Genomic DNA, 20,631 nt, shown 5'->3' with positions numbered 1-20,631 from the left:
TACAGACTACAGTTGATTATTAATGTAATTGGTATAAAGAATAAAGATAAAATAGTTTTATTTGCGGTTGAATGAAGTCTGGAACTTGTGACGATCTGTTGCTGCGCTAGCGTGCTAACGAGGCACCGTCGTAATTGTCGCCATTGTCTACAAAGGCCGTTCGGGCGTTACTATAAGTGTCATCATCGTCGTCGTAATCGTCCTCTTGTTCGGCAAGGTCGTCTTTTTGGTCCAGACTCAACAGCGACTCGTTGTTCTTGACTTTGCTCGTGATAACGGCCATTTGGCGCAGCTTCTTCAAACTCTCGATCCGCTCCTTGAAGCCGAGACGTTTCTCCTGCTGCTCGGCGTCGATGATGAGGTCGATGTACTGCGGCGTCGAGAACGGATTCGGACGCAGGGCGATCTCGTCCAGCCGCTGGATGCAACTTGAAACCGTTTTCACACGCTCAAGTACTTCCCTCTCGTTGTGGTCAAGATCATTCTGCAGCACTTTGATTAGCTCCTCGGCAGTTAATTTTCTCTTCAGTTCCGTCTCATATTTCTGTTTGATGGCATCAGATGAAGTGGCTTGCTTCTGTTTGACATATTCCCACTTGTACGGCTGGTTGGCGTGCATGTTCCAGATGCACTTCTCCGGGCAAACGCGGCAACTGCGAGTTTCCCTAGCCATGGAATGATCCATGGCAGCACAATCAACTTTGTCGTCGTCGTTCTCGAAAGCACACGGGTTATGGCAGGTTACGTAACATTTGTTGCAATTGGTTAAAAATTGACCGGCTGGAATCTCCACCTTTTTCGGCACCGTCACTTCCACTTCAAACTCGACATTTTCATTGGCTTCAATCTGTGCTTGGCTGTTTGTGATCATTTGCTTCGTCTTCCGCATTTCTTCCATCTTGGACAAGCCGATTTTGATCAACGGTTGAAGTCCGTCCACCGTCGCTTCCAGTCGTTTACGCTCATCCAAAACTTGCTTGGTTAACGACAGAGACTTTGTCTTCATAGTGGCTAGTACGGAGAAAAACTTTTTGAAATTTTCCATTCCCATTCGCCAGAAGAATCGATTGAACTTGTCGACTGTGTTTCCTGACTCGCGACTGGAGCAAAAGAAACCAGAATTGTTAAATTTGTGATGAAGAGGCTCGCCAGTGTCGGGGTCCGTTGGATACGGTAGGCCCGCTTCGCCAATTGCGCTCAAGACGGGCGGAACTTGGCTGTCTGCAAACGTCAATAAAAAGTTGATGTTCTCCTTGACGTCGTTGCCAAAAATGGAGAGAACGGAATCGAAAATGTAAATTTGAGTGGGCGTCAATCGAGGAAGGGAAGCTTGAGCCACGAAGCCAATCACATCCAGCTCCTGGATGCCGTCCTTGTCTTCGAAAAACTTGCGGACCATTTCGGTGATTTCTTGGTCCCTGTCGAGGCCTTTGGTGTCACCGTAGCCGGGCGTGTCGACAATAGTCAGCGAATACGGAACGCGGAATCCTTCCGCGTGATGGATGTCGTAGGCTGTGATGCGGCTGGTCTGGCTGTCAACTTGGGAGCGGCCGGCCATCTGTTCTTCAATCAGCTGGAAGCGGAAGGTATCCTCCCACTGCACGTTGAAAATATAATTAATCATGCCATTGATTAGTGTTGTCTTGCCGGAACCGGTTGCGCCCATCACCAAAATGGTTCGATGCTGAATCCGCCCTTTCTGTTGGCCAGCTCCACCTTTCCTTCCATCGGTTTTACCGAAAGCGAAACGTTCGGCCGTTGAACGCGATCCGGTTACTTTTGTAAGCGGGATAGCAAAAAGCTCCATGCCGTTCCGGTTACCGATTGTTCTGCAGTGCTTCACAATCGTTTCGGCGAAACGGACTTCTTCGGCCAGCGTCGTCAGGCTTACTTCATCGCTGGGCGCACTGATCTCCTGTAAATCATCGGAGACGACCACAATGTTAACAAAATACGTCGTTTCGGGTTGGAGTTGCTCCAGTCGGCAGCTTGATTCATTGGACGGAATGCCCAGCTCATCGGCGGATGACGCATCTTGCCCGTTCTGCCAATACCGAATGCGATAAGTGTACCGTTGACTTCCAACGCCGGAATTCTTCCATCCAATTTCTGCTGTGCTTTGAGTAACCAATTCAACCTCGACGTCAGTTGGAGGTTGTAAAAAGGATTTCTTGTTGTTCTCTTTCTTTTTAGGCTCCATCCTATTCGGCTGTAATGGCGGTTGAACATTTGTTATTTGGTTGTTAGGCTGGATGGAATTTCGGGTGGCTGGAATTTCTCTTGCCGAACAAACTGATTCCCTGTCCGTGTTTGTTGCGTCATCTTCGTCAGCGGACGCCATTTCGTCGTCCATAATTTCGCTGAATTCGCTGCGACCGATGCAGGTATCGGCCGCCACTCGGAATTTAATGTTCGATTCATTTTGTTTTGTTAAGTTGAGTACTAGATGATTTTCTCCCAGTTTCGCCGTTTTCTTCTGGGTCCATGATTCGATAAAACTGTCATCATATTGATACTCGACCATAAAAGAATAAGGGAACCCAGGATCTTCATAGTTCCACTCTAGACGAACAGTTGATTTCTTATTTTTGCGATTCTCTTGGACGTCAGCGATCCGCAGATCCGTGGGAGGTCCGGGCAATCGATCCAGATTGTCCTTTAACACATTGCCATCTTCGTAAACCGAATATCGACACCTAATTCCACTGCCATAATTAGGCCTAATACAAAAGTGGACTTGATCCGTTAGTTGTTTGTTTTTATTGACGTGATCGCCCAACTCGTGAATTTTCTCCAACACTGGCTTCCGCTTCCTCGGGATCATATGCCAAGGAACATTTTCGTCGTCTTCGTCATCTTCGTCTGTGTCGTCGTCGTCACGTTCCACTGACGTCAATTTCGTGTAGTTACCCACGTAGTTTTTCATATCGGCGAGAATCTTATTCGTTTTTTCATCCAGCGGCGGAACGCTCAACACCAGTGCGTGTTTCTTGTCAAACGACTCGGCCAGTTCTTTTTCGAGCAATTTTTGATTGGCGAAGAAAGTGATGCCTGGAACGCCTTTCATTTTGCTGGCCATCTCCGACTCGGCTTGTTTGTATCGCAGCCATCGCTCCAGTCGAGTCGGCTTGAAAAGCGGATGCGTTTCGGCAATTTTGGCGGCTTTTTCGATTTCATGCTCGTCGCCATTTTCACGCGCTTTTACGACTCCATTTTTCCAGCTTTTCTTCAAGAGCTCTTTGTATTTGCCTAGAGCGTCTTCAAATTGGCGCAGAGAGGGGCGAATACCTTTTTTGATGGATGTGCGGATGCTATCTAATTTTGCACCGAATCGTTCCAGTTCATCCCAGATCCGGCCGCAACGAACTATTAGATCGTCGTCGACGTCTTGGTACTCGAACGGGACGCCTCCAGTTTTCCCCATAAGAAATTTCAGTGGGCAGAGGCGAACGGCAATGGGAGCCGCTTTGCTTTTCTCGGGTTCCGTCTTCTCTATTTGGTCGATCAGTTTCAGGCAATTCTTGTAGGCGTCAGCGACGCTGCATTCGCGAACAGCCGAAGATTGGAGATCGGCATACAGACGACATTTCACACGAGTCAGCTGTTTTTTATCGTCAAACTGCTCCTTGAATTCATTTAAATCTTGTTTGTCGTTGAGCGCTTCTTCCATTTTCTGCGCTATTTCGGCCAATTTCTCTTCGGCTTCTTCCCGGGCATCGTCTTCATCCGCTTCTTCGACGACATCTTGAGTCAGGACGCAATAAGCTTCCGCTCCGTAAGTGACTCCAACAACGACGTGAGTTGGAACTGCTGATCCCGATTTCTTCTTCGTTTCGTCTCCGGAGGCAACAAGAAGTGGAACGTCTTCATTGATTAAAGTTTGTAGATCCAAATGTTCTTTTCTTGATTTAACACGAAGAAATAGGATTCGAGTTGCCTGCGATGGATTCGGTTTGTCGTTGAGGTAGTTGCACGCGCCACGGTACTTTTTGATGAGGCCGGCCAGAACAGTTGCTTTCAAATGCTCATCCAAGCCCATGTTTTCCCACTTGCTATTATTAGAATCGGAGTCTGGAAGCTTACATTTCAGCTTGAATTTCTCGTCTACTCGAGTAGCCGATTCCCAACACTTCCGGCCATCTTTAAAAATAGTAACACACACAGGTCAGTTGCATATATTATATTAACTGTGTTAATGTAATAATTATTAGTACCTGCTAGAATGCTGTCGTTTCGGTAGTCGTAAAAATCACCCAGTTTGAATTGACCTCCCAACACGGCCATCTTAGTGACATGTCGTTCGATTGATTTGCTGTCCGTCATGGCTCTCTATAAAGAAATTTCTTTTTTCAGCTAGTAAGGAATTTTGTCTCCTATTTGACACGGTAGAAAGGTTAGTTTTGAGTTCTATGACAAACGGGAACTGTCGCACGGTATTGCCAAGTTTGAACGTTCAACAGTTTAACAGGCATGGCCCTGTAAACTTGTATCTACTACCACGAAGGCGAGAGGTGTGGCCAAATTCCTTATGCTCCTGCGAGAGCCAATCAGACGAAAAATGGAAGGTACAACTTCGTCATCTGGCGTTCAAGATGCAATCTCGTTGTAAAATAAATAAAAATACTGAGGACTAAGGAATTATTGAAAGTTACAAACGGTTATGACTCAGAATTGTTTTTTTTAATGGATATTAATGAAATGGAGTAATTTGTTTGATTTCCCATCCTATTTGCGTAGTGCGAGGGTGTGAGAATACTACTTGTAAATTAAATAAAAACTGTTCCAGACTCGCGGTAGTTCCGTTGCGCCTTAAAGATAATGTAGTGCCCGACAATTGAAACCATTCCCCTTATATCATTATTCTAACGAGATGGCAATATCGAACGCCAGATAGCGAAGTTGTACCTCCATTTTTCTTCTGTTTGGTTCTTTGATTCTTTCTAGGGGAAAGGATAGGGAATTCTGGAAATCCCGTCGCCATCATAGAGCAACATTCAAGTTTACAGGCCTTAATCATTAAGCAGGCCATGGAACAGGACAGGCTCCACCTTTCTTCTAGAAGTTGTTTAGTCTCTTAGAAGAATTTGTTTCGTAGACTTCTGATATTTTCAACGAAATTGTTGATTTAAAGAATTAAGTGATTTGTTTGACTTGCACTAGCCTACAGTTTCGAAATCGCGGACCTCAAAGTGGCAATTTTGAATAATATCCGTGAGCAGGTAGCGTTTATAATTCCAGTCCAAACTGTGTCGTGTTATTAACGTGTAGTATACGGTCGTATTATTAATTCTATAGGCTCTGCCGCTCCGTAACCGTGCGTAAAACGCACAACCAGCAACAATTCAAAGACGAAAGTTGATTGTTTTTTAGACAATTAAAAAAAGGTAACATGTAACTTGTAAGCTAAATAGGTCTATAAAATCCGATAAAATCGTGGATTAAAATTTTATTCAATTTATTTCAAACTTATTCAGCATCTAATAAAATCTAGGGAAGGAAGGAAAGATACAGTAGTCGCCTCGTTCCCAAAAATCGAGTTTTTGGCGAAGAACATTGACATTTTTTGGGAAGTAGCCATGAATTGTGGCTACTTCCTGAATTGTTTTCAGAGTTTTTAAATTAAGGGATGGGTAGCTATCAATAAATCTAAAAGTTTTGGAACGCGCTGTAGAAGTGTATTAAAAATCGGCTACTTTGCCGCTACAGCGCGTTCCCAAACTGTTAGATTTATTTATAGCCATTCACCCCTTTATTTAAAAAAACCAAAAACTCTTTGGGAACGCGGCAAAAATCGCGTCCCCAAACTTTGGGTAGGTACTGTAAGTGATCTTTTTTTAGCTTTTTTCCCGATGGCTGAACCCAGAATTCGAATGTCGGCTCTGGGTCGCGATGCGCGCGTTGGAGATTTCTATAACTTCTTCAGTGACGACATATTTCCAAGTAAGACGTCCACATTTCTTTAATTTCATACTTATTAAGTAGATAGAATTTATAATTATGAAGAATTTATTCAAATTAGGCTACAACCAAAATTAGAAAATCCTTTTTGAATTGTAAAAAAGCTAAACATATCGTTAATGGAGATTCAGTGGGCTGATGAGTATTATATATTAACTACCGGTACACAGCAGCGGTAGAATACTTACCTTAACATACTTTAGTGGGCCAGGATTACTTACAAGACGAAACTACTTACGAGCTTAACATACTTAAATAGTTTTTTCATACTTACATTTTGTAAGTAACGAGTAAGCATGTAAGTATGTGCCTCCAACATACTTACTTGAATAAAAGAAATGCCCTCTGTAGGAATCGAACACGGGTCTCCCGCATCACAGTCAGATGCTGATCCGCTGTGCCATTCTAGATTTGTTTTTTCTAATTAAATAACCGTAAATAATCAACGGGGGGGGGGGGGTTAGGACTTATAGATTTTATGTCCAAACATCATATTCAATTTTCTCTCTTAAAGCGGCGAGCATGTGCCCTTATTCATTTTTTTTTCACAAAAATGATTTACAGGAAAGCTGCTTTAAACTCGATACTACCAGTTCCTTCAGTAGATATAAATAGGGCAGCAAGTTTTTCCTACAATTAATGAAAAAAAGTAGTTAGATTCCTTAAACAAGTAGTTTACATGTATTCTAGAGTTCTACCTGAACGATGGCCATATTTCTTGAATAATGCTCATGGATGGACTGAGAAACAAAGAGCAGGGCCTCGTAGGTCAGGAAATATCTTTGTCGCAACATAAGATAGCAAGCCAGCTTCCCATTCAAATTCACTAAACGCAGCACCATGAGTGAAAAGGAGGGATTCAATTTCACGATGAGCAGCAGGAACCAAATTTTGCTGGCCAAAATGTTGGGGTTGTTGTTCGTGATCAAAATCATGCCTATCTTCAGCTGATGATTGTTCAAGACCAGCCCTGACGCCATCAGTTGTGTTACTACTAGCAACAACCACATCTTCAATGGACGTGGGATCACTAGCCTCGTCGACTAACAAGTTGAATCCAGTAGTCGATATATATAGGCTAAGCTCAATCAAATTTCAAAAGTGAGCAAAAGTACAAGTACAAAGTACAAGTATCTTATTAGCTGTTTAAGTATGTATACGACGAAAATAAGTATGAAAAATAGGTATAAGTATGTTCGTCCAATATACTTACAAATTTACAATACTTACAAATAGTTGAACATACTTACAACTCCCTAAACTACTTGATATTTAAAAAAGATAGTGCTTGCAAGTATGAAAATGAGTTGTAAGTACGTTAAAAAATATTTCAAGTAGGAAATTTTCCAAATTAAGTATGAAAAAAGCCCTACTTGACAAATTCAGTACTTTTAACCTACTAACATACTGGAAATTAAGTATGCTACCGCTGCTGTGTATATCTTATTGCATAATTTGCATTAAGTGTGTCAATTGCGTTCTAAAATAATAATCTGTTTATGTAAAACAGGTGGAATAACAATTCCGGAAGACAAGTCAATTTCAAAAACGGCATCAAACGAAACCACATTTTCATTCTTTTACCAAAAGCCGGACAAATTCAAAGGTTACATGTTAAATATTAATTCCCACCTGCACTACAGCATTGAAAAGGGTGGTCTGGATTTGAAAAAACTTTGGTTCGCTAATTACCTAAATGCAAACTCAACGGAGGGTGAAGGCCGTGTAGCCCAAGTCACTTTCTTTATTAGACTAAGTCGACGAATCGAAACTCTCCATCCGCAATTCATCTCGTCAAGAATGCACGAATATCAGTCAAGTAGCGGCGGAAAAGCGACACATTTGATAGAAAAAATTGTATACGGAGCTGAGATGATCTGCTCAATCGAAAAATCCGTTGATTGGAAATGGGAAACGAAAAAGTGTGTTGAACGAAATCTCTATTTGGCAGCCAAGGATTACTTCGATCGTGCCTTTGGTCAGGATCCAGCTACAACACAGTTACCTGTTGAATTAAATGAAGCCACTTGTAATGTCCTCAACAGTATAGAAGCCGGTAAAAATTGGAATTGCTCACTCAAAGAATTCAGACAATACCTGAGAAACTTGATTAATAATTATCATGACGAACGACCGGAGAAGTGGAAACCTGTCGAGATCGTTCTGCGAGACATTCCGGCTCAAATTGAAACTCGACTCTTGTCAGATAGGAATATTGAAATTGCATTCCTCAAAGAGCAGAACGAAGTCATGTGGAAATGGATTGTGGAGGAGAGTCGCATCTTATCGAACCATTTGTCTCTTCAGCGTTTTCCGCCACTGCTGGAGAAAGTGATCTGCCAGTTCCAGGACCTACTCCAACCTTTTTGGAATAAAGAGATTGTGAAATTCCAAGAAAACACTCAGACTCCTGAGCAAGTCTTGGAAAAAGTCAAACCCATCTCTGACTTTCTGACTCAAATGATCGACTGGCTAGCCCAGCGAGGAAAAGAAATTGAAATATTCGACTGGTTACTAAACGAAACCCAATTAGCAGCGCTAGATTTGGAAGATATAAAAATTCGAATGAGGAATGCAGACGAAAAATTCGCCAAAGTTTTCGTCCTGAAAGTCAACTACAACAAAAATATTTTGGTAGACAAAATATTGGAAATAACTGGGGACACGACCCCAGCTTTTGAGCTCCCACTTTTGTGGATCAAAAGATTAGAGAAAGATAGTCTTGCGGAAATTAGAAGAAAACTACACAATTTCGCAAATGAAGCTGATCTGAATAGAAGCGATCCAAACCGGGACACTTGGTACCAGATAGCACTGGTACCAATCTCTTCGTCGTGGAACGACGGAGCCATACAAGTTATTGATTTTTCTGACAGAGTATCCGAACAATCTTTGGTGCCGTCGGATAATCCAGTCAATTCACCTGAAAAGGTCCAACAAAATCATCCCCAAAGTCCCTCTCTTTATCCAAATCTACATCAAATAACACCAGATGATGCTTCCTCATCAACAAAACAGCCACACTTGACAAATGTCCTTAGTACTGGTGTTCAGAATTCTAAAAAAATTAAAGAGGAAGAAAATGAAAACATGGATGATGACCCATCCATGCTTTCGTCCGATTTAAATGCTGCTATGGAAGACGCTGAGAGCAGTTCAGGACCTGCTTCGTCCAATACCACGACTCATTTCATGGGGAAAACTGAAACAAACCCAACGACACAAGAGCAAGATTCATACGGAATAATGGAAAACCATCATCAAACACAAAGCACCGATAACAGCTATACTGGTAACGCGGGAACAAGACGAGATTCGCTTGTAAAAAATTTTAATAAAATTGAGATAAAAGATAACCAAGATAGGTCAACCACATCCACAGCTGCCTCAATACAAAAGAGTTCAATTGCTGCAGGAAACCAAAATGACGACCCTGGTAAATCGTCTGGCGATCACCAGCGAGAAAAGAAAACAAGGTCAAACTCGTCTTGTCAAGAAGAAGAAACAAAAAAACATCACGAAACGGACTCCAAGGCCAGTGAATCCGCCAGCAAAAACAAGAGCCAACAAGAAAGGGAACGTGAATTCGACAATGATCAAAATTATCGATTGCCGAAGCACGAAGAGCCTCCATCAAACCGAAACATTGGCCAGGTTTTTTCCACCAGCAGGCACTACAGTCAATTAATCAAAAAGGGCCAACCTAATGTTTACTTGCTGAACGCCGAGGAAACATCCGTTGGTGAGGATTTCCGTTGCTTCGACATCGGTCAGCCAGAAGGTACACCGTTGTCGTTTGATATGCGAAATCACAAAGTAATCATCTTGATGGGTGCCACTGGATGCGGCAAGAGCACGCTCATCAATGGAATGGTCAACTACATCCTCGGCGTCAAATGGAACGATCCGTTCCGCTTCAAATGTGTCCGCGAAGATGAAAAGACCGCCAAGAACCAGGCGATCAGTCAAACGAGTACAGTAACGGCCTACACTCTTCGCCACCATGACGGGATGGCCATCCCTCATTCGATCACGATCATCGACACGCCCGGCTACGGAGACACGAGAGGAGTTCAAAGGGACAAGGAAATCACGCGCAAAATTCATCAATTTCTGACTCAACCAGAAACTCGTGTCGACGAAATTCACGCCGCATGTTTCGTGGCCGCTTCCGGAAATAGCCGGTTGACGCCTACCCAGAGCTATATTATAGATTCTGTGCTGTCCATATTCGGTAAAGACGTCAAAGAGAACATTCGCTTGCTGGTAACCTTTGCAGACAATGCCCATCCTCCCGTGGTAGAGGCTTGCCTGGCTGCCAACTTTCCCGTTAATTCCGCGTCGGCCGGAATCACCTACAGCAAATTCAACAGTTCCGTCCTCTACGCAAACAACGATCAACAAGGAGACGACGATTTCTGTTTCGACGAACTATTCTGGGATATGGGACAAGAGAATTTCCACAAATTTTTCACCATGCTGGAGAAAATGAACGGCAAGGACTTGAAATCGACTCGCAACGTCATCCAGAGTCGCGGACTGCTGGAAAAGTCGTTGAGAGATATCGAGCAAGAGCTGGAAGTTTGTTTTGTCAAAATCGAAAATATAGAAATATTCCAAATGAAAATGAGGTTATATGGGCACAGGATGGAATCTAATAAAATTTTCACCTTTGAAAAGACGGAAATGCGCCTCATTGAGATGTTATGCGAAAAAGGATACTTTGCTTACAACTGTCGTCGTTGCAGAAACACTTGCGAAAGGCCAATACAACTAAAATATAATGAAAGGCTGCAAAAAAGAAGATGCGAGTTCTGCACTTGCCCGGCTTCAGAACACGAATACCAGTCATTCGAATGGCGTTTGCTTCCAGTCAAGATTACAACGACTCTGAAGGACATGAAAGCCGAATACGAATCGAATTACGATAGGAAAATCTCTGTTGAGCAACTTATCGCTGACAACTTGGTAGAATTGAATGTGGCGAAAGCCAAAGTGTTCAGTTTGCTGGAACAGGTGGGCATCAGTGCCCGTTCACTGGAATCGACAGCTCTTCGCTCAAATGCGCTCACTCCGTCCGACTACCTGAGTCTGATGAGGAGCCGTGTCGCCGAGAAACAAGCTCCCGGTTACCTGACACGATTAGAAACATTGACGGAACTGCAGAATTGTTTGGCGGCCGATGCATCAGCCTCTGCGTTGCATAAGACGGTACGTAGTTTCCCTGTCACGCAGACGCACCGAACATCGAACACTGGTGGAGCATCTCACAGAGGAAATTATGGGTCGAAAACATGTCAATCTTCTCAACACGGCACCGTTGACGGCTCTCGGATGACTAGGACAAATACCGCTGGTGCTTCCAGCAATTATTCCTCTGGATATAATACGAGAGCTACTAGTGGCCCTGGCCTCAACCAGTCAGGTAATAATCAATCGGCTGTGACAAGACGTGGGACTGCCGAAAACGCAAACCAAAAATTGAAGTGTTGTTCGGATAGTAAAGAGGGCTACTCTTCCGATGATGACAAAGACAAACAAGAAAAAAAAGGTTTTTTTGCTAGTATAAAAGAAACTGTTAAGGATACTGTCAAGGATTTGTTTTAAAACACGTGACTTTTATTCTTCAAATCGCCATTAATATTGTGTTTTTCACTCTCACATTTGCGTTTTCGTTGGGTATTAAAATATGAAATTCAAGAAGTACTTGTTAAATACAAAACTCGTTTCGGCTTATTGTTCAACAAGCTACAATAAAAGATGTAAAACAAACTTCCTTTTGTTTTTCTTATTCACTGGACATTTACAAGACATATTCGAGATTCCCAAACAAACCTAAGGTAATTGTCAAAGGGGTTTCAACCATATTACACCAGGGACATAAATTCGCATACGGGCATTACGTATAAAAAAGAAAAAAAAAGTATAAAAAAAAAATTTGAATCGTGCCATTATTATTTACATTATTTTGGTCTGAATACGGAATGTCAATATGAAGGCTCAAAACCGTTTAAAGTGATTTAGGTGACGTTGGCCAACAAGCGACAACGCCGTTCCGCCCGTCGTCAAAGCCTCTGGCCGCCAACTTTCCCGTGACATCCGCGTCAGCTAGAATAAAGCCAATTTTCATAACAGCTCCGGTGTCATTTGTGCTTCCAACAAAAAACCGCAAAAAACACAGAAGACGATTTCGGCTTTGACGCATATGAATGGTTGGAATCTCTCTGTCTTGTCAACATTGAAAACATGGAAACATTCCAAAGGAAAATGAGGGAATACGGCCACAAGATGCTGATGGCCAACAATAATTACGTCATTGAGAAAGCGGAAATGCGGTATGAACAGATGAAACGCGTTCGGTGACGTTCCCGAATCAAATTATGATGATAAAATGACCACCGAACAGCTGCTTGCTAACTGCCTGATTGAATTTAGATGTGACCAAAGCGAAAGTATTGAGTCTGCTTGAACAAGTGGGCATCAATGCCCGTAAACTAGATTCGACATCTCTACATTCAAATGCATTAAGTACGGCTGACTATCTCAGTCTGATGAGAAGTCGAGTCGCCGAGGAACAAACTTCCGGTTATCTAACACGATTAGAAACGTTGACGGAGCTACAGCAGAGGCTGGCATCAGGATTTTTCCCCAAAAGTCAAACGCTAACGTTCACTACACCCGGATCACATCGAGGAGAAATGTCGAAGCAGCACAATTCCATAATCCGGCAAAGGAATTGTTGGAAAGAAGCCAAAACTAATAATCAACAATCCGAAGTACACCAACAAGAGGAACCAAAAGGCGCTCCCAAACCTAAAAATAAATTTCTTGGTATTTTTCCAAAGTGGAAATAGAATAAGTCTCGTTTAATAAATCAAATGCAAGAAACATTCTGAAATTTATAATATTTAGATTGCATTTTATCGAACAGAAAGCAACATTTCCTAACATTCGCTAACATTTACTGTTTTATTCGAATTGTAATCGGCTTGAATGAATACCTATTCTTGCATCGAGAAGCCAGAGTACATCAGATGCGAACAAGAGGCTACTGGTGCTGACGTTTTTTGCAGAGAAGACTCCTGAATATCTTAGTCAAAAATAGACAAAGTCCCAGTCGGAGATGTAGCCTCGAAAAGGGCAGTCGTCTTCCAACGCTGCTAAACTTCGTGGCGCTCCATCTATCTAATCTTATCTATTCGTTAGTTTTTTTTTTAAAGGCGAGAGTGAATTGAAAAGTAGCAAGAACTTTTCAGATGAAATAAGTATACTGTGTCGATCCTTCTAGCCCATATTTGTGTTCGATTCGATATAGCGTTGTAACCTTTTAATTATAGTTAATGCCGCTCCAGAAACACGATTGAACCAAACATAAGACCAAACCAAAACGTAAGTTGAATTTTTCATATTTCATATTATATCTCATAGGGGGCCTTCAAAGTGTATAGATGCTCAAAAAATCGTGAATAAACATTTATTTTTATTTCTGGTTGAAGGTGATCCATCACGACCAAGTATTTATCTAGAATTTGTTTCGTCCGATTCAAATAGCACGGGAGAAATCGAGACTATAAGTTATATTAACGCAGTTTCTTCCTTCAACATCATGGCAGAGTCCATTGAAAAAACTGCTGAAACAAACCAATGGACGCAAAAGATTCAAACAGTAAAACGAACATCCAGCATCAATCGCACAGCTCAGCTTGTGAGAAGTTCAGCTGTTAACGAGATAACAGAGAAAGATCCACTTGCTGTAGATTTTATTCAAATCAAGAATTACGATACGCAAGATAGGGCATCTACGTGTATCCGGTCCGGCCCGGCCGACCCAAACACCGACGTCTTTTTATCTGAGCATTTATCCGAACCATTTAATTCTGCGCGAGCCTTGTCAATGATGAAACAAAATCGGGACGTTGCAACCGGCCCATTGACTCCGTCCTTACCTACAGTACCTACAGTATCCGTAGATGCTCGCGTACAGAAGAGATCGACTGATGCAAGACGCAGAAAAGGCGGTGTCGTTCGTGTAAGAACACCTGGCGACGGCGAATGCGATAAGAGAAAAACACAATCAGAATCGTTTGCTCGAGAAGACGAAATAAAAACAAATAATAAAATGTACACAGAGGCCAATGAAACCACGTCAAATGGAATCGCAAAGGTATTTTCCACCAGCAGGCACTACAGTCAATTAATCAAAAAAGGCCAACCTAATGTTTACTTGTTGAACGCCAAGGAAACATCCGTTGGTGAGGATTTCCGTTGTTTCGACATCGGACAGCCGGAAGGTACACCGCCGTTGTTCGGTATGCGAAATCACAAAGTAATCATTTTGATGGGCGCCACTGGATGCGGCAAGAGCACGCTCATCAATGGAATGGTCAACTACATCCTCGGCGTAAAATGGGACGATCCTTTCCGCTTCAAATGTGTCCGTGAAACGACCGCCAGGAATCAAGCGCACAGTCAAACGAGTACAGTAACGGCCTACAGTCTTCGCCACCATGATGAGATGGCCGTTCCTTATTCTATCACGATCATCGACACGCCCGGATATGGGCACATAACAGAAAACAAAAGAGATAGAGAGACTACGCGCAAAATTCAGGAGTTTCTGACTCAACAGGAGACTCGTGTCGACGAAATTCACGCAGTATGTTTTGTGGCCCCTTCGGGAAACGGCCGATTAACGGCTTCACAGCGTCATGTTATAGATTCCGTGCTGTCCGTTTTCAGTAAAGACGTCAAGGAGAACATTCGCCTGTTGGTGACATTCGCAGACAATGCCCATCCTCCCGTAGTTGAGGCCTGCCTGGCTGCCAACTTTCCTGTTACATCCGCGTCGGCCGGAATCACGTTCAGCAAATTTAACTGTTCCGTCCTCTACGAGTCAAATCAGCAACGTGAAGAGGACGGCCCTTGTTTCGACGAATTATTCTGGGATATGAGCCAAGAGCATTTTCACAAATTTTTCACCATGTTGGACGGAATGAACGGCAAGGACTTGAAATCAACTCGCAACGTCATCCAGAGTCGCAGACTGCTGGAACAGTCGTTGAAAGACATCGAACAAGAGCTGGAAGTCTGTTTGGTCAAAATCGAAAATATGGAAATATTTAAAAGGGAAATAAGGGAGTACAGGCACAAAATGGAGACTAATACAAATTTCACCTTTGAAAAGACGGAAATGCGCCTCATTGAGATGTTATGCGAAAAAGGATACTTTGCTTACAACTGTCGACGTTGCGGGAAGACTTGCGAAAAGCCTAACAAACTAAAATATTCAGAAAGGCTGCAAAAAAGAAAATGCGAGTTGTGCACTTGCCCGGATTCAGAACACGAATACCAGACATTCGAATGGCGTCTGACTCCAGTAAAGATTACAACGACTCTGAAGGATATGAAAGCCGAATACGAATCGAATTACGATAGGAAAGTCTTTGTTGAGCAACTTCTCGCTGACAACTTGGAAGAATTGAATAAAGCGAAAGCCAAAGTATTTAGTTTGCTGGAACAGGTGGGCATCAATGCCCATTCACTGGAATCGACAGTTCTTCAATCAAATGCACTCACTCCGTCCGACTTCCTTAGTCTGATGAGAAGCCGTGTCTCCGAGGAACAAGCGCCCGGTTACCTGACACGATTAGAAACATTGACGGAACTGCAGAATTGTTTGGCGGCCGATGCATCAGCCTCTGCGTTGCATAAGACGGTACGTAGTTTCCCTGTCACGCAGACGCACCGAACATCGAACACTGGTGGAGCATCTCACAGAGGAAATTATGGGTCGAAAACATGTCAACATTCTCAACACGGCACCGTTGACGACTTTCGGATAACTAGTACAAATTCCGCTGCTGGTGCTTCCAATTATTCCTCTGGCTATTATACGAGAGTTGCTAGTGGCCCTAGCCACAACCAGTATAATAATCAATCGGCTATGACAAGACGAGGAACTTCGGATAGTAAAGAGGGCTACTCTTTCGATGATAACAAAGACAAAAAAGGTTTCGTTGCAGCTGTCAAGGGTTTTCTTTTTAACACGTGACTTTTATTCTTCAAACCGCCATTTTTATTGTTGTGCGTTTTTTTTTTGCACTCTTACATTTGGGATTTCGTTGGGTTAAAATTTGAAATTCAAGAAGAATTTGTTAAATACAAAGCTCATTTAAAAGAAGCTTCGGCTTATGGATCAACAAACTAGAATAAAAGATGTAAAACAAACTTCCGTTTAGCTTTTCTGATTGATTGACTGGACAATTCAAAATGACCAAATCCAAGGACCAAGACATGGTCGAGATTCCCAAACAAACATTGTTATTGTCAAACAGGTTTAACAATACACTTGAGGCATAAATTTATATTAGAGCAACGTCTCCGTAAAGAAAAGAAAAAACAGTAAAAAAAACACACACAAATTCTGGGCTTATTGATTCAGACTATCAACGAGGAGATGCCAGTGTGGTGGCAGGTCCCTCTTGGTAAAAAAATTTTCTTTTTGCACTTTGTTTGAAAGTGTTTAAAATTCAAATATTTTCGAATGTGATGGTTTACCCACAGGAAAAGTTGTGAGATACAAAAACAAGCCTGATTTTGCAGTCGTTCAACAAATGAGATTTTAAGTGAACCCTTATTACTTAAGACACAAAACCAAAACGGAGAAAGAAAACAGTTGCAAGTCAACCGCCTACCTCAGGAATAAACATACTCCGTGAATACGTAACGATTTCTCTCAAAAAGAAGAATAGATCAAGACAATAAAAGAGATCAATTTTGTCCTACCTTTATGCATGGGAAATACAGCCATGCATCTAAAGTTGCTCCATCCATCCGATGAAGAGTCAAATGACACCAGACGGGATAGGGTAAAAAGGGTGTCCTCGTGAATACACCCACATTCACATGGGCGTACACGAGGACATTCAAAGAAAGGGGGAAAAGAGAGATCCGTTAGTCGATTGACAATGCATTGGATCGCATTCCAATGCCATAGGATGTTTTTTTATCTAAATAAAAGTAGAAAAATGGTTACGAAAAAATATATTGACAGAATCAACAATAAAGTCAGGAAAATTGAAAACGATATACTGGGTAAATGAAAATGGTTAATAAATGGGGAGAATGAAAGGTTTACATGTATTACATTGAAATGCATTGAAATATCTAGTAGGTCAATTAAAGTAAAAGGAAATCATTACCCAGGCGATGATCCTGAGATTGTTGCTGGTGACAGGTTAACACCTGCACAAGAAAAACTTGCATATTGTGAGGTTATGATCTATGTCTCAAAATTTTGTGCTTCATTATGTAGTTGTTTATAACTGTTGGTAGTTGTTTATAACTATTGGTAGCTGTCTACTCTTTATCATGTATCCATTGCAGTAGATCAACAGCATATCTAGAGTGATACAAAGACGAAGTTACAGTTTTCCCTGGGTTGGTTTGCTTTTACACTTTTCCTGGTGTTATACTTTATACGGTTACGTCTTTTTTTCAACCATCAACAGAGCAAAATCAGGGAGAAAATTCTTGACATGTGCAACCTATTTACAACTGCTAAATCTAAAAGTTAAAAAACTAGAATTAAAAAATTAAATGTAATAAAAAAGTGTTGAAATAATCCATCAATGTTTTGATGTAATTTTTATATTGTTCCTATTGTCGACGGTTTGGCAATCAAGAAATTTCACATCCGGTTCGAAACAGCCAATCAGAGGGCCCCTCGAAATATCAAGGTCGTAGGAAGGAAACCGTAGGACAAAGAAATTTTATTCGGCCTCGAGACGCACGTGAGGAAGGTTGCCTTAGGTCGTCGTTGATAATTGTATTGTTTTTGTTATCAATTTAATTTGCGGTTTTGGTTTTGATCGTTTATTCTACCATGTCGTTAGCCATTGCTTCTCCTAAACTAGTCCGTATTCTTGATCCCAACTCTAATCCCATCGATGTTTGGGTGGATGAATTTTCATTTTGTTTGGGTAAATATTTGTGTGAACAAGAGGCGCAAAATGAAAGTGACCAGCAAGTAAATGAAATTTATCCTTCTGAATATTATTCCTCAGGTTTGTTCAGACATTCATTTCTTTAATTTGTATTATTAAGTGTTCAAACAGTGTTTTTATAAGCACAATTTCTATCTTGAGATTTGACCTTATTCTTTGCTTGTGTTTTACACATAAGTGACAATTAATGAAAACAGAAAGGAAAGTTTTTAAGTTGAAAAGCCCTTTAAATGTATTAGTCAATTAATACGGTTTGAGTGATTTCTTGTCGGCATGCTGTCTAATGTTCTGTTCACTTTTGTTTTACAGCAGATTATATTCCAGATGCCAATGAGGAAAACCTTGAATATCAGTGTGTTCCTGATTGTATCCAACACGAACCACTTCAAAATTGCCTACTTGAATTAGAAGAAGACACCCTTGCCATGAGCCTCGTGAACTACAATCCAAATGCCATGTATGTCTTGCAGTCTCCTCACACGGCTTTGTTTCAGCAAGATACTGCAATGTGTGTGCATGCAAACTTGTCACCGCCAAACAGCTACTGCATGAATAGCTTGCCATTTCATCCCCAGACAACACACCTTTACGAACCCCAACATTGGACAGTACCACAAATCCCTGAAACAAGCTATGAAATCTACCCTGAAAGTTTGACCTTCAACCAAGCTGAAAGCTATGATCCTCATCCATATTTTCCTGATACACCATTTCTTCCAGTTGGCATTCAAGAAGAAGATGATTTTCAAGGTTTCCCTCTGGATGCCGAAACTGACTCTATGCCTGAAGATTTCATGATGTACACCGCAGAAAACGGCTCATTTTTTATTGAAAATAAGCTTTCGGAAATCTCTGCATTTGCTGACAACAACTTGACGAATTGGGGATTCTCGCATCCTATGGGACATGTGCTAAAGAACAAACGAGGATTGTTCGGATGTTTCACTCTTCACTCTGGAAAGGCTTGGTAAATTGGTATTAAGTATAATTTACTGTTTCTTAATAATTTTAAGTCATTTTTCTTTTCAATTTATGTCAAATTTACGCCCTACTCAATCAAATTCTCGAGCAATCAACGTGGAGTCGCATATGTGATTGACGAAGCTGGCGTCCGTACTTGTTGGGAATCCTTCAAGTCATTCGAGGAACTGATTTCAGAGAGAGATCACAAGTGGGAAAAGTTTGATCGACATCAAGTAATCATGCAGAGACCTTGCGGCTGTGGGGCTTCGTCGTGCTTCCATCACATGTCATCCAAAGAACTGTGGAATTCCAAGTCTGAAGAAAACATCTGGTAAATTTTCGAATATATAATTGTATAAGTTATATGGCTCTTTATCGATGACATGTCTCTTTCTAATAATTATGCAGCATCGAGCGAAATGGCCTGAGATTCTATTCTGAAACAAGCGAGTTAAAGAGTCTGAATTTCGATTTGGAAACATATCAGCTGAGTTCAACCCTCAAACACGTCGGCGAGCAAGATGGTCATATCTACGTCAAAAGCTGCCAGTATCGATTCAACCAGATCGTCCATTTCAACGGTAAATCACTTCAAGTGAAGTTTCATACTCAGACGGCTCGTTTAGATATTAATGGAAAATTGTCGTTGAGCGAAAATTAAGTCGAGGGAAGGAGGGGGTTAACGTTTGCATTACTCAAGGTAGACTGATAGCAAAATTCTCTTGTTAAAACTTTTTTTGGACTGATTTTCTAAAGTATCACTGTGTAAATAACTATTTATTCCCCCGTCGTACCTAAGCGTTCCTTATTCCTTTTGGTGATTCATTGAGGCTGCATTTTCAGCAATATTTTGCCAGGCAGTTTATGAATCCCCATTCGAAAGTGTGATGTATTGAATATTTTCGGTTAGATGTTGTACTTTTTGACCTTGCACGTATTCAACGTTGCTCAAAATTAATTCTCTGTGATAACATGTTATCGACTTTCAATATACAAACGACCATTCAAAAGTATTTAAGTCTCGTTTGTGTTTTATTTCTGCCATATTGCTAAGCATATTTTATAGATTGTGAACGTGCAGCATTCAAATTTCTACTACTTTTCATTTAGATTAGCACCTTTTATTGAATCTCAAATTCTTTTACGCATGCACTGTTCGATTCTAGAAAAACTAGGGTGAACGATAAACATAAAGAATTTTCTCCGCACTACCCATCACCTCCATCACTTTCCTTAGGCCTCAGTTTCTCTTTTCTCGTAATGTAATGCCCCATCTTTTCAAGAATTTTCTGAATGACTTAACAATAATCAAGCACTTTCACAAGCTTTCGTCATGATCCACAAAATAGCGGTGAAACTGCCGATTAACTCACCGGAACTAGCGATAGCAATAGAGTCTGCGCAACACACCATCGTTCTTAGCAATTTATAGGCTTGCATTTTATCTTAAGAGAAATTACAGTAACGTAAGTTTCGTTTTGTCCAATCTCTCTTTATTGGTTTGCTCTGGTCGTGGGAGGAGCTCGGTAGATCAGTAGCTATGCTAGGCTGGAGGCTATGGACACCTGCTGCTGTGCTGTTGCCTGGAAGCGAGTTGGATCCGAAGACTGGTGGGCGGAATGGGCAACTCACTATATTTTTTTTCTTTTTAGAATATTTGCATAATCATAGACGTAGTCCGTAGACGATATGCTTCACCACGTTC

General features: G+C 41.6%; 4 protein-coding genes across 5 annotated transcripts; 3 read left to right on the top strand and 1 right to left on the bottom strand.

Moving 5' to 3' along the window:
• Positions 1 to 5,083: 5,083 nt before the first annotated feature.
• On the top strand, positions 5,084 to 12,841 carry LOC124348779. The gene is made up of 4 exons (XM_046799054.1): positions 5,084 to 5,219; positions 5,839 to 5,940; positions 7,469 to 10,879; positions 12,336 to 12,841. Exons 2-4 carry the CDS (start codon positions 5,850 to 5,852, stop codon positions 12,425 to 12,427), a joined length of 3,594 nt encoding a protein of 1,197 aa, XP_046655010.1. The 5' UTR covers positions 5,084 to 5,219; positions 5,839 to 5,849; the 3' UTR covers positions 12,428 to 12,841.
• LOC124351115 lies at positions 6,506 to 7,393 on the bottom strand. The gene is made up of 2 exons (XM_046801880.1): positions 6,657 to 7,393; positions 6,506 to 6,588 (listed from the first exon to the last, which is right to left on the bottom strand). Exons 1-2 carry the CDS (start codon positions 6,966 to 6,968, stop codon positions 6,517 to 6,519), a joined length of 384 nt encoding a protein of 127 aa, XP_046657836.1. The 5' UTR covers positions 6,969 to 7,393; the 3' UTR covers positions 6,506 to 6,516.
• Positions 12,842 to 14,077: 1,236 nt separating the features above from the next.
• LOC124348778 lies at positions 14,078 to 16,009 on the top strand. Its single transcript, XM_046799053.1, has one exon. The coding sequence runs from the start codon at positions 14,078 to 14,080 to the stop codon at positions 16,007 to 16,009; it is 1,932 nt and encodes a 643-aa protein (XP_046655009.1).
• Positions 16,010 to 17,713: 1,704 nt separating this feature from the next.
• On the top strand, positions 17,714 to 19,939 carry LOC124350985. Of its 2 annotated transcripts, none has more exons than XM_046801719.1 (4): positions 17,714 to 18,023; positions 18,276 to 18,930; positions 18,994 to 19,257; positions 19,335 to 19,939. In XM_046801719.1, exons 1-4 carry the CDS (start codon positions 17,843 to 17,845, stop codon positions 19,585 to 19,587), a joined length of 1,353 nt encoding a protein of 450 aa, XP_046657675.1. In that variant the 5' UTR covers positions 17,714 to 17,842; the 3' UTR covers positions 19,588 to 19,939. The 2 variants fall into 2 exon arrangements, with proteins under 2 accessions (XP_046657675.1, XP_046657674.1); XM_046801718.1 differs by having other exon boundaries at positions 17,716 to 18,023; positions 18,273 to 18,930.
• Positions 19,940 to 20,631: the final 692 nt, after the last annotated feature.

This window comes from Daphnia pulicaria, chromosome 7 (genome assembly GCF_021234035.1).
Source record: "Daphnia pulicaria isolate SC F1-1A chromosome 7, SC_F0-13Bv2, whole genome shotgun sequence".
Classification (NCBI taxonomy): Eukaryota; Metazoa; Arthropoda; class Branchiopoda; order Diplostraca; family Daphniidae; genus Daphnia; species Daphnia pulicaria.
The sequence above is the reverse complement of the archived record's forward strand: the minus strand, read 5'-3'. Positions and strand labels throughout refer to the sequence as shown.

Excerpts from the sequence above, each read along its gene's own strand:
- LOC124348779 (XM_046799054.1), top strand. The coding sequence starts at position 5,850 with ATGGCTGAACCCAGAATTCGAATGTCGGCTCTGGGTCGCGATGCGCGC. Across the intron at positions 5,941-7,468 it reads CAGTGACGACATATTTCCAA|GTGGAATAACAATTCCGGAA; the intron begins GTAAGACGTCCA and ends TATGTAAAACAG. Across the intron at positions 10,880-12,335 it reads GAAAGCCGAATACGAATCGA|ATTATGATGATAAAATGACC; the intron begins ATTACGATAGGA and ends TTCCCGAATCAA.
- LOC124351115 (XM_046801880.1), bottom strand. The coding sequence starts at position 6,968 with ATGTGGTTGTTGCTAGTAGTAACACAACTGATGGCGTCAGGGCTGGTC. Across the intron at positions 6,589-6,656 it reads GAAATATGGCCATCGTTCAG|GAAAAACTTGCTGCCCTATT; the intron begins GTAGAACTCTAG and ends CATTAATTGTAG.
- LOC124348778 (XM_046799053.1), top strand. The coding sequence starts at position 14,078 with ATGTACACAGAGGCCAATGAAACCACGTCAAATGGAATCGCAAAGGTA.
- LOC124350985 (XM_046801718.1), top strand. The coding sequence starts at position 17,843 with ATGTCGTTAGCCATTGCTTCTCCTAAACTAGTCCGTATTCTTGATCCC. Across the intron at positions 18,024-18,272 it reads TTCTGAATATTATTCCTCAG|CAGATTATATTCCAGATGCC; the intron begins GTTTGTTCAGAC and ends TTTGTTTTACAG. Across the intron at positions 18,931-18,993 it reads CTTCACTCTGGAAAGGCTTG|TTATGTCAAATTTACGCCCT; the intron begins GTAAATTGGTAT and ends TTTCTTTTCAAT.